General features: G+C 64.3%; 3 protein-coding genes across 6 annotated transcripts in view; 2 read left to right on the forward strand and 1 right to left on the reverse strand.

Moving 5' to 3' along the window:
* Window positions 1-459: 459 nt before the first annotated feature.
* Window positions 460-2,369, forward strand: UBE2M (ubiquitin conjugating enzyme E2 M). Its single transcript, XM_006103382.3, has 6 exons — window positions 460-479; window positions 672-1,041; window positions 1,170-1,208; window positions 1,300-1,403; window positions 1,707-1,770; window positions 1,856-2,369. The coding sequence occupies exons 1-6, from the start codon at window positions 460-462 to the stop codon at window positions 1,994-1,996; spliced, it is 738 nt and encodes a 245-aa protein (XP_006103444.1). The 3' UTR covers window positions 1,997-2,369.
* A 256-nt stretch (window positions 2,370-2,625) lies between these two features.
* Window positions 2,626-5,081, forward strand: CHMP2A (charged multivesicular body protein 2A). Of its 4 annotated transcripts, none has more exons than XM_006103363.3 (6): window positions 2,802-2,958; window positions 3,501-3,700; window positions 4,278-4,457; window positions 4,525-4,655; window positions 4,732-4,793; window positions 4,883-5,081. In XM_006103363.3, exons 2-6 carry the CDS (start codon window positions 3,533-3,535, stop codon window positions 5,014-5,016), a joined length of 675 nt encoding a protein of 224 aa, XP_006103425.2. In that variant the 5' UTR covers window positions 2,802-2,958; window positions 3,501-3,532; the 3' UTR covers window positions 5,017-5,081. The 4 variants fall into 4 exon arrangements, with proteins under 4 accessions (XP_023600463.1, XP_006103425.2, XP_014301277.1 ...); XM_014445791.2 differs by having other exon boundaries at window positions 2,835-2,958; window positions 3,505-3,700; XM_014445792.2 differs by having other exon boundaries at window positions 2,835-2,958; window positions 3,517-3,700.
* A 473-nt stretch (window positions 5,082-5,554) lies between these two features.
* TRIM28 (tripartite motif containing 28) overlaps window positions 5,555-10,614 on the reverse strand; it is a 6,739-nt gene continuing 1,679 nt past the window's right edge. Inside the window, exons 3-17 of the mRNA XM_023744706.1 lie at window positions 10,318-10,502; window positions 10,008-10,140; window positions 8,498-8,633; window positions 8,309-8,425; window positions 8,111-8,225; window positions 7,849-7,995; window positions 7,659-7,773; window positions 7,474-7,583; window positions 7,348-7,384; window positions 7,203-7,251; window positions 6,879-7,128; window positions 6,355-6,795; window positions 6,174-6,260; window positions 5,956-6,093; window positions 5,555-5,877 (exon numbers count right to left, since the gene is read on the reverse strand). Of these exons, the coding sequence (XP_023600474.1) occupies window positions 5,701-5,877; window positions 5,956-6,093; window positions 6,174-6,260; window positions 6,355-6,795; window positions 6,879-7,128; window positions 7,203-7,251; window positions 7,348-7,384; window positions 7,474-7,583; window positions 7,659-7,773; window positions 7,849-7,995; window positions 8,111-8,225; window positions 8,309-8,425; window positions 8,498-8,633; window positions 10,008-10,140; window positions 10,318-10,502 (2,237 nt within the window). The 3' untranslated portion in view covers window positions 5,555-5,700. The remainder of the gene's footprint in view (window positions 5,878-5,955; window positions 6,094-6,173; window positions 6,261-6,354; window positions 6,796-6,878; window positions 7,129-7,202; window positions 7,252-7,347; window positions 7,385-7,473; window positions 7,584-7,658; window positions 7,774-7,848; window positions 7,996-8,110; window positions 8,226-8,308; window positions 8,426-8,497; window positions 8,634-10,007; window positions 10,141-10,317; window positions 10,503-10,614) is intronic.

The raw sequence follows: 10,614 nt of genomic DNA on the forward strand, positions 1-10,614 counted from the left end.
TGACGAGGGAGTCGGGAGGGGGGCACTGCGCGCGCGGGGGTCGGTGGGGTCGGAGGTCAGGGCCTGGGTGATGGGGGACCAGCGGTGGGGTAATGCAGTCACCGGCGTTTCAGGGATTGGGGGCACCGGATGGGGCATTCGGGGTGCTCAGAAAACCGGGCGCCTGGTATTGGGGATCGGGGCGGGGGTCCGGCGGGCACCTGGATGGCAGGCAGAGGAGAGGGGAGAGCAGTGGGCTGCGCTGGGCTCCCCGGGAACATGCGAGTCGGACGGGGGAGTAGGTTTCAGGGTTCGGGATTCATGTGGTCAGAGTGTGGGTGAGAGGAGGAGGAGGCAAGGCTGGCGGGTGCCAGAGAGGATCGGACAGGAGTGGTAGAGGGTGGGAGCCGGGGCCTCACGGGTCGGGGGGTCAGAAAGGAAGCTGGGTTTGGGGTGACAGGCAGAGAGAAGAGAGGAGGGATGGTTGGGACCCGGGATTGGTGAGGGGGTGATACAGGGGATGAGGGGCAGGGTCCCTGAGTTTGGGTGGACAGGTGGGGACCAGCAGAGTCCACTAGATAATGGGTTATGGCTGCGGATCCCCGGGTTTGAGGCAGTCAGAGGCTTTGGGGGAACACTTGGGAGTGGGGGCTGCTAGGAGCTGGGTTGGGGGGCCTAGCTGTTGAGTAAAGGGATTTGGGGCTGTGGGTCCAGAGGGCTTGGAGTTTACGCTGGGCAGACGCTAGGCCACAGCCACCTTTGAATTTGCATGTTTGGGGTGTGTGTGGATCCAGAAGATCCTGCTTGCAGACTGGGGAGGGGAGCAGGGAGAGGGTTGGGGGTGTGGGGCACAGCCCGGGACAGAGCCCCAGGGTCCGGGAGGGACCGTGGGGCCTGCTGAACACCCTCCTCTCTCCTCCCCCTTCCTTGCCTCTCTTTGTTCCCCTTCTCTGCCGCACGAACCCAGACATAAACGAGCTGAACTTGCCCAAGACGTGTGACATCAGCTTCTCAGACCCGGACGACCTCCTCAACTTCAAGCTGGTTATCTGTCCTGATGAGGTGAGGACACGCCCCGCCCGACACCCGGGCACTGGCTGGGCCCTGGCCCGTCCTGAGGAGGGAGGCCTGGCTCACCTGCCAGGCCCTGCAGGACGCGCTCTAGGGCCTTCCTCCTCTCTTCCCTCCAGGGCTTCTACAAGAGCGGGAAGTTTGTGTTCAGTTTTAAGGTGAGTCTCGGGTGGGCTGAGGAGGCAACGGCTGAGGCCCCACCAGACCCTGCTGGGCGCCTCTCCACCTCCCCTCTCTTCCCGGAGCCAGGTGGGCCAGGGTTACCCGCACGACCCCCCCAAGGTGAAGTGTGAGACGATGGTCTATCATCCCAACATCGACCTCGAGGGCAACGTCTGCCTCAACATCCTCAGGTGAAGGCCCGGCCCCCCCTGCTCTCCCTGCCCTGCCGGCCAGGCCCCTCACGGCCTCGCACTGAACCAGTGTCCAACCCTTTCCTCCCGCTGTGGTCTGTGTCCCTGTGTCTCTTCATTTCTGTTTTCTTCCTTGTGGCTTGACCTTGACTTTCTCCCTGGCCTGTGCTGCTCTGTGTGCGCCCTCCCCCCAGCCTCCAAGCCACCCTGTCCTGTGCCCTGGGCCTGACCTGTCCAGTCCCAGCAGGGCCTGTGGCAGCCACCCACCCACCGGCCCCTGAACCTCATGCTCTCTGCCCACAGAGAGGACTGGAAGCCAGTCCTTACGATAAACTCCATAATTTATGGCCTGCAGTATCTCTTCTTGGTGAGTAGGGGCGGTGGGTAGGGCTTGGAGAGGTGGGCGCCTCTGCCCCTCAGGCCCGTTGACCCCCCACTCATACTGGCCACAGGAGCCCAACCCTGAAGACCCACTGAACAAGGAAGCTGCTGAGGTCCTGCAGAACAACCGGCGACTGTTTGAGCAGAACGTGCAGCGCTCCATGCGAGGTGGCTACATCGGCTCCACCTACTTTGAGCGCTGCCTGAAATAGGGTCGGCGCACACCCACCCCTGCCAGGGCCACAGCCCCGGCGTCCCCTACAAATATTTATTGGGGGCCACAGGTGGAGGGATTGGGGCAGCAGGCGGGGTCATTCCATGCCCTAGCCTTGCCTCCCCTTCCTGCCACCGGCTCCTAGTTATTTTTTTTTTAACCACCATGTGATTAAGGTCGGCGCTGCCTCCTCCCGACCCGCTCAGCGATGGGAAATGAATTGGCTTGTCTAGCCCCCCGCTGGGTGCCCCGCTGGGTGCCGCACAGCCTCCCACTCTGGGCTCTGGGGTGGGTGGCCAAGGGGACTGGGTGGCTGGGGCCCCGCCACCACTGGAGGTCCCGCCAGGCTATTAAAGGGGAATGTTACTGCATGGCCTCCGCCTCTTCCTTCTGTGGGGCGGGAGGGGCGGGCGAGGTCCACCTTGGCTCCTGGGACGAGAGTGTGGTCCCAGGGCGCCCAGTGCTGAGGGCAGGGTGGGGCCGTTGCACTCGGGGTCCCGCTGCCAGGCTCCGCCCCGCCCCCTCTGCCTTGGGGGGTCGGGGGAGGACCCCGCCTGCTGGGCCAGGAGCCTGAGAGCCGGGGATGTCAGGGAGGAGTCAGAGTCCCTGAATTAGCGGACCCTCGGTGCGTGGTGTGGCGGGATGTCGGACCTGCGGGTCCCGCGCTCCGGGCGTGGCTCGACTGCGCGAACCTGTGCACACCCTCCGCCGGTCGCGGGGAAATGGGAACCAGCGCGCATGCGCCTGGGCGCCGGCCAGCGGCAGAGCGCGTGCGTGTTTTTACCGCCTCCCCGCCTTCCGGGGGTGGGCGGGCCTGTGACGTCAGAGCGTTTAATCCGGAAACGGCGGCGGCGGCGGCAGAGGCGACTAAACCGAGGGGCTGTCGTTGGTGGGCGCTCCCGGGATTCGAGCGAGAGGCTCGTAACCCGGAAGCGGAAGCGGGTTCCCGTCCCAGCTTCGGTGAGTGGCCCCTACCGGGCCTCGGGTCCCGGGTGGGCGCGTGAGCGGCCAGGTACGAGGGGGCCTCGCCCTTCCCCGGACCCTGGCCTCACGGTCCGGGCGCCCGCAGCCGCCTTGTTTTCGCGCACGGGGCCCCGCCCCCCGTTGGTGTACAGAGGCCCCCGACGCCCCCCGTTTTCCCTCCGCAACCGGGTTTCCTTAGCGTTCAGGCCTCCCGATCGGAATGGCGTCCCTACACTGTCAGCTTGGCACTCGGGGCCCCCACTACTGCCCTGAGCCCAGCGTCCAGGGGACCCCCAGCCGCCCCCTCCAGTCTCCCTCCGGGTCAGCCGGCGTCACCCGGCTGCAGGGCTCCGGGCGCTGATGGTCCGCACCCTGCTGTCCCCCGTGCCCCTGGGGCACCCACCCCCACACTTCGGGCCGCGCGCTTTGGCTTCCATTCAGCCTCCTTCCCTGTTCCCCCTTCCCGTTTTGAACACTCCTGTCTGGCCCCTCCATTCTTGCTGCCTTTGCCGCCGCTCTGGGCCCCATGCCGACCGCAGCTAGGCTTCCCACCAGGGGCGGGCCCGCCGCCATGGACCTGTTGTTTGGGCGCCGAAAAACGCCGGAGGAGCTGCTGCGACAGAACCAGCGGGCCCTGAACCGCGCTATGCGGGAGCTGGACCGTGAGCGGCAGAAGCTGGAGACCCAGGAGAAGAAAATCATCGCCGACATCAAGAAGATGGCCAAGCAGGGCCAGATGGTGAGCTCAGGGGGGCGGAGGCTGGGGCGCCGGGCGAGGTGCTCCTCCAGGGAGGCAGCTGCTCCCAGGAAAGCAGAGGGAAGGGTGAGCTCGGCTCCCCAGTCCGGGGGCCAATAGGGCCGCCTCCCTGGAGGTGATGAAGATGAAGAGCAGGTGGCGATCCAGGCAGCAAATGTCAGATGAGAAGTGATGGTGAGGGGAGGGGAAGGGTTGATGGCAGGAGACGCAGGCTGACCCTGCCTGAGCCAGAGTGAGCGGAGCCTGTGGTGGCTGAGGAGCCGGGGCCTGGGCAAGACCAGGAAGGGTTGGAGGCTGAGGCTCAGGCCTGTGGAGGTGGAAGGGCAGCAGGTTCTTGGCCTCATGGGAACTCGGGAACGGGTGTTGTTAACGTTAAGCGCCCAGCCTGTTTTGTCGTCCGGGCGCCTAATGTGTTAAGGGGGGACCTCAGGCACAGGGTCCGAGAAGTGAGGAGCCGTGCAGTGGCTGGTGGGAGCAGTGTGAGCACTGGGTTTAGCCACAGGGAGGTCCCGGAAGTTCCCCACTGAACGGTGGCTCCCTGCCACCTTTGTCCCCTCAGGATGCTGTGCGCATCATGGCCAAGGACCTGGTGCGCACACGGCGTTACGTGCGCAAGTTTGTGCTGATGCGGGCCAACATCCAGGCCGTGTCCCTCAAGATCCAGACACTCAAGTCCAACAACTCTATGGCGCAAGCCATGAAGGGTGTCACCAAGGCCATGGGCACCATGAACAGACAGGTGCGTCCCTCCCGTCCCCCTCGCTGCCCCACACCTCGGGACCACACTCACCCTCCCCCCATTGCAGCTGAAGTTGCCCCAGATCCAGAAGATCATGATGGAGTTTGAGAGGCAGGCCGAGATCATGGACATGAAGGAGGAGATGATGAACGATGCCATCGATGATGCCATGGGAGACGAGGAGGATGAAGAGGAGAGGTTTGTGGACACCAGGTGGGGGAGGGGATGGAGGCCTGGCCCTCAACGGTACTGACCCTCAGTTTTCCTTCCCCAGTGATGCTGTGGTGTCCCAGGTCCTGGATGAGCTGGGGCTGAGCCTGACAGACGAACTATCCAGTGAGTGCGTCCGGCCTTGGGCCCTGACCCCACCCCGACCCCCCTCTGCCTTGCTGCTCTCACAGGGGCTCCAACCCCTCTCCCTGCAGATCTCCCCTCCACCGGAGGCTCCCTCAGTGTGGCTGCCGGAGGGAAGAAAGCAGAGGCTGCGGCATCGGCCTCTGCCCTGGTGGATGCCGACGCAGACCTGGAGGAGCGGCTCAAGAACCTGCGGAGGGACTGACTGCCCCAGGCCCCCCAAGGGCCTGCTCACTGTACCCTTTCTGTAATAAAAGCGATTGGACACTAGTCCCTGGGCCTGTGTGACTGGCCTCGTGTGGGCCAGACCGGGGTCCCTTGGGCAGGAGTCACTCAGGGCTGGTCAGTATGGCTGCCCAGGGGATAAAGAGCCAGACGCGCTGGGGGTGGGCTGGGAGGACAAGGAGGGACTGACCCCTTCCAGGCTTCCAGCACCTCAGCCTCCACAGCATCACCTCCAGATGGGTGGCTCCTGGGAGAGCAGAGGCCTGTCTGCCAGGTATATAGTGCCCCACTCAGCTTGGCCAACAGGACTCAGCCCACCAAGCTCAGATGGTTACCAGCCAGTGCAGGACAAGCCTCGTGTGTGGGCCCTCCCAAAAATGAGGGTGCTCCTCCGTCACCAGGGCTGGACGTGGGACAGCTGTGAACAAGTGGCCCCAGCCCTACTCGGCCCAGAGAACTTGGGAGGGATAGATGTCGGCAGAGATCAGACCCAGAAAAACTGCCCCCACCAACCAGGACACGAGGAACTTGTGACGTTTTTATTAAATCCACAGAAGTAAAAACCATATTGTGAGGGGCCGGGGAATGGGGCTACCAAGGAATGGGAGCCAGACCACCAGAGGGGAAGGGCAGGGCTGACAAGACACACCCAGGCTGAGGTGGCTCAGGGGCCATCACCAGGGCCACTGGACAGCTCCTGGGAGCTCAGGCCGGCACCAGGCAGGCTCAGCGGTGGGGGCTCCACCAGCACAGCAGAGAACTTGGTGTCACCAAAGGCCTCATTCATCCGAGTCTCAAAGAAGCGCTGCAGGCCGATGATGGACTGCACGTCCGCCTTGTCCTGGGCACACAGAGTTGGGCGGTGGGTTCCCACTCTCCCCCAGCCCCAGCCCCAGCCCCAGCCTTCGCACAGACTCACCTCTGTCAGCTTGTTGAACTGCTTGAACATTCGGCCCACGTCCTGGGCAAACTCTTGAGGGGAGCTGTAGGGGGGCGACAACTTCTCCTGGAGGCGGGCGCGGATCAGGGTCAGGTCCAATGTGCCACCAGGCTGATCCTAAAGGGAGAGGTCACAGGCTGAAGGTGAGGCGAGGCAGCCCATGCCCCCCACACCCCACCCCAGGTCCCAGGACTCACCACAGAAAAGCTGGAGTCGGTGGCCAGCTGGTGCAGGGGCCGGCAGGGCTCGTGGCAGAAGAGGGCCAGCAGGACACGCTCACACTTCTGTGGACAGTCGGGTAGGACTCATCAGAGCACAGTTGCAATCGGGCGCGGAGCATGCAGCTGCTGAGCAGCCAAGGGAACGGCCCCCCCTCACCTGCTGGTTGGCTGGCGAGAGCTTGGCCACCACACCGCTGCTGTCCCCACCATCCAGGCTCAGGCTGCCGTCCTCCTCCTTCAGGTCAGGCAGCACGTGGCAGAGTGAGCAGCTCCACTCCTCCCCGGGCACATCCTGCAGGGCCGGCAGGTGGCAGTCCAGGTGGAAGCAGAATTCGCACTGGTTGCACATGACCAGGTCACCTGGCTTCTGACAGACACGGCAGATGGTGGCGCTGTCATCCAGGGCACCAGGGCCACCAGCTGAGGCTGAGGTGCCCTCTGGAGCCACCACCTCCAGGCCGGAGCTGGTGCTGCCACTGGGGGAGACCAGGCGGGGACCCTCCGCACCAGGGCCCTCTGCCAGAGCCATCAGCACAGGCTTGGTCTCGGGGCCCTCGGTGGCAGGCGGGGCGCCGATGGCAGCCTCTGTCTCTTCCTCCTGGAAGGAGATGCTGGGGTTCAGCAGGGTGCAGGCCTCAGCAGAGGTCCTTTACCAGCCACGTCAACTGGGGACAGGCTCACCTTGACAATGGCCATGCCAGGCAGGGGCTGGGCACCAGGGGTGCCAGGCGCAGTCCCCGGCTGCCCGGCAGCAGCAGCTGCAGCCCCGCGCTCAATGACGATCAGGTTGTAGTCCTCGGTGGTGCTGCCTGGGAAGACCTTGAAGACTGGCGGCTGGCTGTCAGCTGTGAGGTCAAGATCCAGGCGCTCGAGGCTCACCCGGGGCACCTTGCGCATGAGGCCGCTCACTTCACCCTCACCTGAGCGGGACCTGTGGGCGCAGCTTGGTGTAAACACCCCTACCTATCCCTATGCCCACCGGCTCCAAAGGACAGCCACACTCACCGTTTCATGCCTGACACATGGGGCTCTGCACTCATGTAAGAGTCATCTGCTTAGAAGACAGAGGGGGGATGGTGGGTGGGTGGAGCTGGCGCACTGGAGCTCTGCCACCTACCCACAGACCAGACCCAGACCCAGACCCACTTACCTGATGTGAAGCCATAGCCTTCCTGCACCTCCATGGGCTGCAGACAAAGCAGATTGGACTTCAGTGGGCAGGTGTCCCAGAGGACCACACCCCTCCCTCCTTCCCAGGGCCCCTTGCCCTGCTCACCTGGCTGCCGCCAGAGCCCTGCTTGCTGCTCAAGGGTCCCGGAGCCCGGGGAGGGGCCATGGGCGCAGGGCCCGTTGAGTTGGTGCCAGGACGCTCCGCCACGATCTTGCCTGCAGGAAGGAAACACATGAGGCACAGGTTCCCGGAGAGATGGTCAGGGCAGCAAGAGGAAGACAAGGACCCACCAAAGGCCTCGGCGCTCTTGGTCCAGGCGTTGAGGTCCCACTGGAACTTCATCTCGCCATGGGGCTCCACGGGGTCCACGATCATCTTGAGAGCCCGGTGCAGCTGGAAGTAGATCTGAGGGTGGAGGGTGGGGCGGTGAGTTCCCGGCATGAGGTGCCTGAGGCCCCCCCACGGGCACCCAGCACACACCAGCTTCTTGGAGAGCAGGAGGGCGGTGTTGTTGTCGCTCTCCAGAGCCCACGAGGCGAAGCGCAGGATGTGCTCCTGGTGCTTCTGGATCTTGGTCATGGTCCAGTGCTGCCGCTCCAGGCGCTCCTGCTGCCCCTCCGTTACTTTTTTGCGGGGGGGGGGGGGGGGGGAGTGTCAGGAAGGGAGAGGGCTAGGGCCCTCCCCATGCAAGGATGGCGCCAGCAGAGGGTGCCTGTCCCCGGGCCTCCCCCGTAGGTAATACCTGGGCATCGTTGACCAGCACGCGGCCCCGCTTGTTGAGCTCCTTCATGATCTGCAGAATAGCCATCTTCACATCCACCTGGACGCGTTTCTGCACGTCAGACACTTGGCGAATGCTGGGGGAGGGGGCCAGGTTAGGTCTGGTCAGGCAGATGGCAGATGCTCAGGGGACGCCCCCACGGCCCTGGCGTTCACTTACGAGCTGCGAACCTCCTTGGTGTTCTTCTGCAGGGTGGCATGCTTGTCCCCGAGGCGCTTCACCAGCGAGGCCAGGAGCTTGCGCTGGTTCCTCACGGCGTCCTCCAGGAACTGGTACCTGAGGGCAGACAGAGGTGAGCCTGGACGCCAAGCACGGAACAGGCAGGGCCCCCACCCCCTCGGGACTCACTGATGGTCCTTGTGGGCGTTGAGCTGGCAGTCCCGGCAGGTGAGGGTGTCACAGCTCTCGCAGAACAGCACGAGTGGCTCGTGCTTGTGCACGTTGCAGTACACTGTGCGCTCCCCATCTCGGGACTTGGCTGGCCCTGGGGAACAGGTACCGTGAGGACAGCGCATCCTCAGCACCTCCAGCTCCGGGGACCTCACTCCCTGCCAGTCCTGCAACCCCGTCTACTGTGCAGCCCAGAGGGCCCTGCAAGAGTGGCCGGGGAAGGGCACAGGCCCCCGAGGCCAAGTCCTTGCTCTCAAAACCCTCTGCCCAATCCCAGCTGAGACCCCACACACAGGTCAGCCCCACTTCCAGCTCCTCCAGGAGATGCAGTGTGAGGGTGATGGACACGGAGAGCTTCTCTGCCTCCAACAGCCCCTTCTCCTCCACTCAGCTCGCTCTCTGTCCAGCAAGGGAGGGGATTCCGGGGGCTGTGGCAGCCCAGCACAAAGAATACTTGCTTCCTGGCACACACAGGCATCAAACCAGGGCCCAGAGACCACTGCTCAGGGGTGGGGCCCTCCCGGCTCCTCCTACAAGCACGGACCCACAAGGGGCCTTGCCAGCCTGAAGCTGGGAGGTGAGTTGTCAGCCCTGGATGCTGGGACAGGTGCAGGCCCCTTCCTGTGAGGGAGGATGCTGGTGCTCAATTAATCCACCCAAATGGGGACACCTTACTGTCCCCCCTCAGAGCCTGTCACCACGAGAAAGCTGTTTGGGAATCCGTTCCTTTCCTCCCCAAATCCACAAACATCCCAACTATACCAACCCTTCCTGACAGACCAGCCAGGCTGGGTTCCTCCAACACTGCCTCCTCCTGCGCCCTGACCTTTGCCTGAATCCTAGGATCCAGAGACCTCCCTCCACCCTCCATCCTCCATCCCCCTCTCCACACCAGCACTGTCCTGGGCCGGAGCAGCCGCGGTAACTACCAAAGGGCCACTTGTGGGGAGTTACAGACCAAAACCCAGGGAGACTCAGGAAGGAACCAGCCTGTCTTCACGCCACTGGCAGCAGCCACAGAAGGTGTGGAGGCCCCGATGACCTTACAGATAAAACCCTCCGGACTCACTGCGGGTTGTGGCCTGCGGGTTGTGGCCTGAGGGCTCTCTCTGCTCGTGAGGCAGTTACGGCCACAGGTCTCTTGCCCAGAGTCCTGAGCCTGGTGCCAGGCGGTCCCAACCCCAGGTCCAGGAGGCCCTAGCTTCCCAGGCCCTCACACCTCAGTGTCTGCACCTGCCAGTCCCTCCACTGCCGGCTCTTCCCCTCCCTGGGGCTTCCCTGACCCACTGAGGTCCCTGCCCACTCCCCACCCCCTCTGGCCGTTCCCCTCCCACCTGGACCAGTGGAGCCCCCACTTCTGCCCTGGCCTTTGCAGTTCCGTCCCCTAGAGAAGCTCCAGGGCCCACCACCCGCAGCCCTGTCACCAGCGGTGACAGCAGGCCCCGGGCCGCGTACCGGTGGAGCGTACCGGTGGAGCGCACGGTGTGGTCCTTGGTGTACTTGACCCGCTGGTGCGCCTCCACGCAGGTCTCACACAGGGGCTCCGAGCACTCCACGCAGTAGCTGGTGGCCGGGGCGTTGTCCTCGCAGCTGGTGCAGCACTGGGGGCGAAGGCAGAGTCAGGGAGCCCCCCAAAGGCGCCCCGTTACACCGCGGGAAGCTCAGGGGCTGGGGCGGCTGGTGCCTCCGCAGGCGGCGCAGAGCCTCCTCCCGGGAGCGAAGCCGGAGCGGGTGCCCCTCCCCACGGCCGGCCTCGGGGAGGCTCGGGCAGCACCCACCTGGTTCGCGTCCTGGGAGTCCGTGGGGGCCTTGCTGCCGCTGTCGCGCATGAAGTAGTTCTCCACAATGTCTTTGGAGAAGCACTGCTGCTTGCACACGGGACAGTCCTTACTGCTGAGGGCGGGGGCGAGCCGGACACTGCAGGTCGCAGCCGGGAACGGCCCCCTCCCGCCGGCCCGCCTTTCTAGAAGAGCGGGGAGGTTTACATAAAAAAGGGGAAGGTCTTTAGTGCTGTAGGCGTTGGGGGCTGTGATCAATTTTAATTCGTGATGACAAGATACACAAAGTGGAAGTAT

Source organism: Myotis lucifugus, unplaced genomic scaffold (genome assembly GCF_000147115.1).
Source record: "Myotis lucifugus unplaced genomic scaffold, Myoluc2.0 scaffold_482, whole genome shotgun sequence".
NCBI classification, from domain to species: Eukaryota; Metazoa; Chordata; class Mammalia; order Chiroptera; family Vespertilionidae; genus Myotis; species Myotis lucifugus.

Bases quoted from the DNA above. Each gene is read 5' to 3' on its own strand.
- UBE2M (XM_006103382.3), top strand. From the start codon at position 460: ATGGTTGGGACCCGGGATTG. The intron at 1,042-1,169 runs GTGAGGACACGC...TCTTCCCTCCAG, and splicing joins TGGTTATCTGTCCTGATGAG to GGCTTCTACAAGAGCGGGAA. The intron at 1,404-1,706 runs GTGAAGGCCCGG...CTCTGCCCACAG, and splicing joins GTCTGCCTCAACATCCTCAG to AGAGGACTGGAAGCCAGTCC.
- CHMP2A (XM_006103363.3), top strand. From the start codon at position 3,533: ATGGACCTGTTGTTTGGGCGCCGAAAAACGCCGGAGGAGCTGCTGCGA. The intron at 3,701-4,277 runs GTGAGCTCAGGG...TTGTCCCCTCAG, and splicing joins TGGCCAAGCAGGGCCAGATG to GATGCTGTGCGCATCATGGC. The intron at 4,656-4,731 runs GTTTGTGGACAC...TTCCTTCCCCAG, and splicing joins GAGGAGGATGAAGAGGAGAG to TGATGCTGTGGTGTCCCAGG.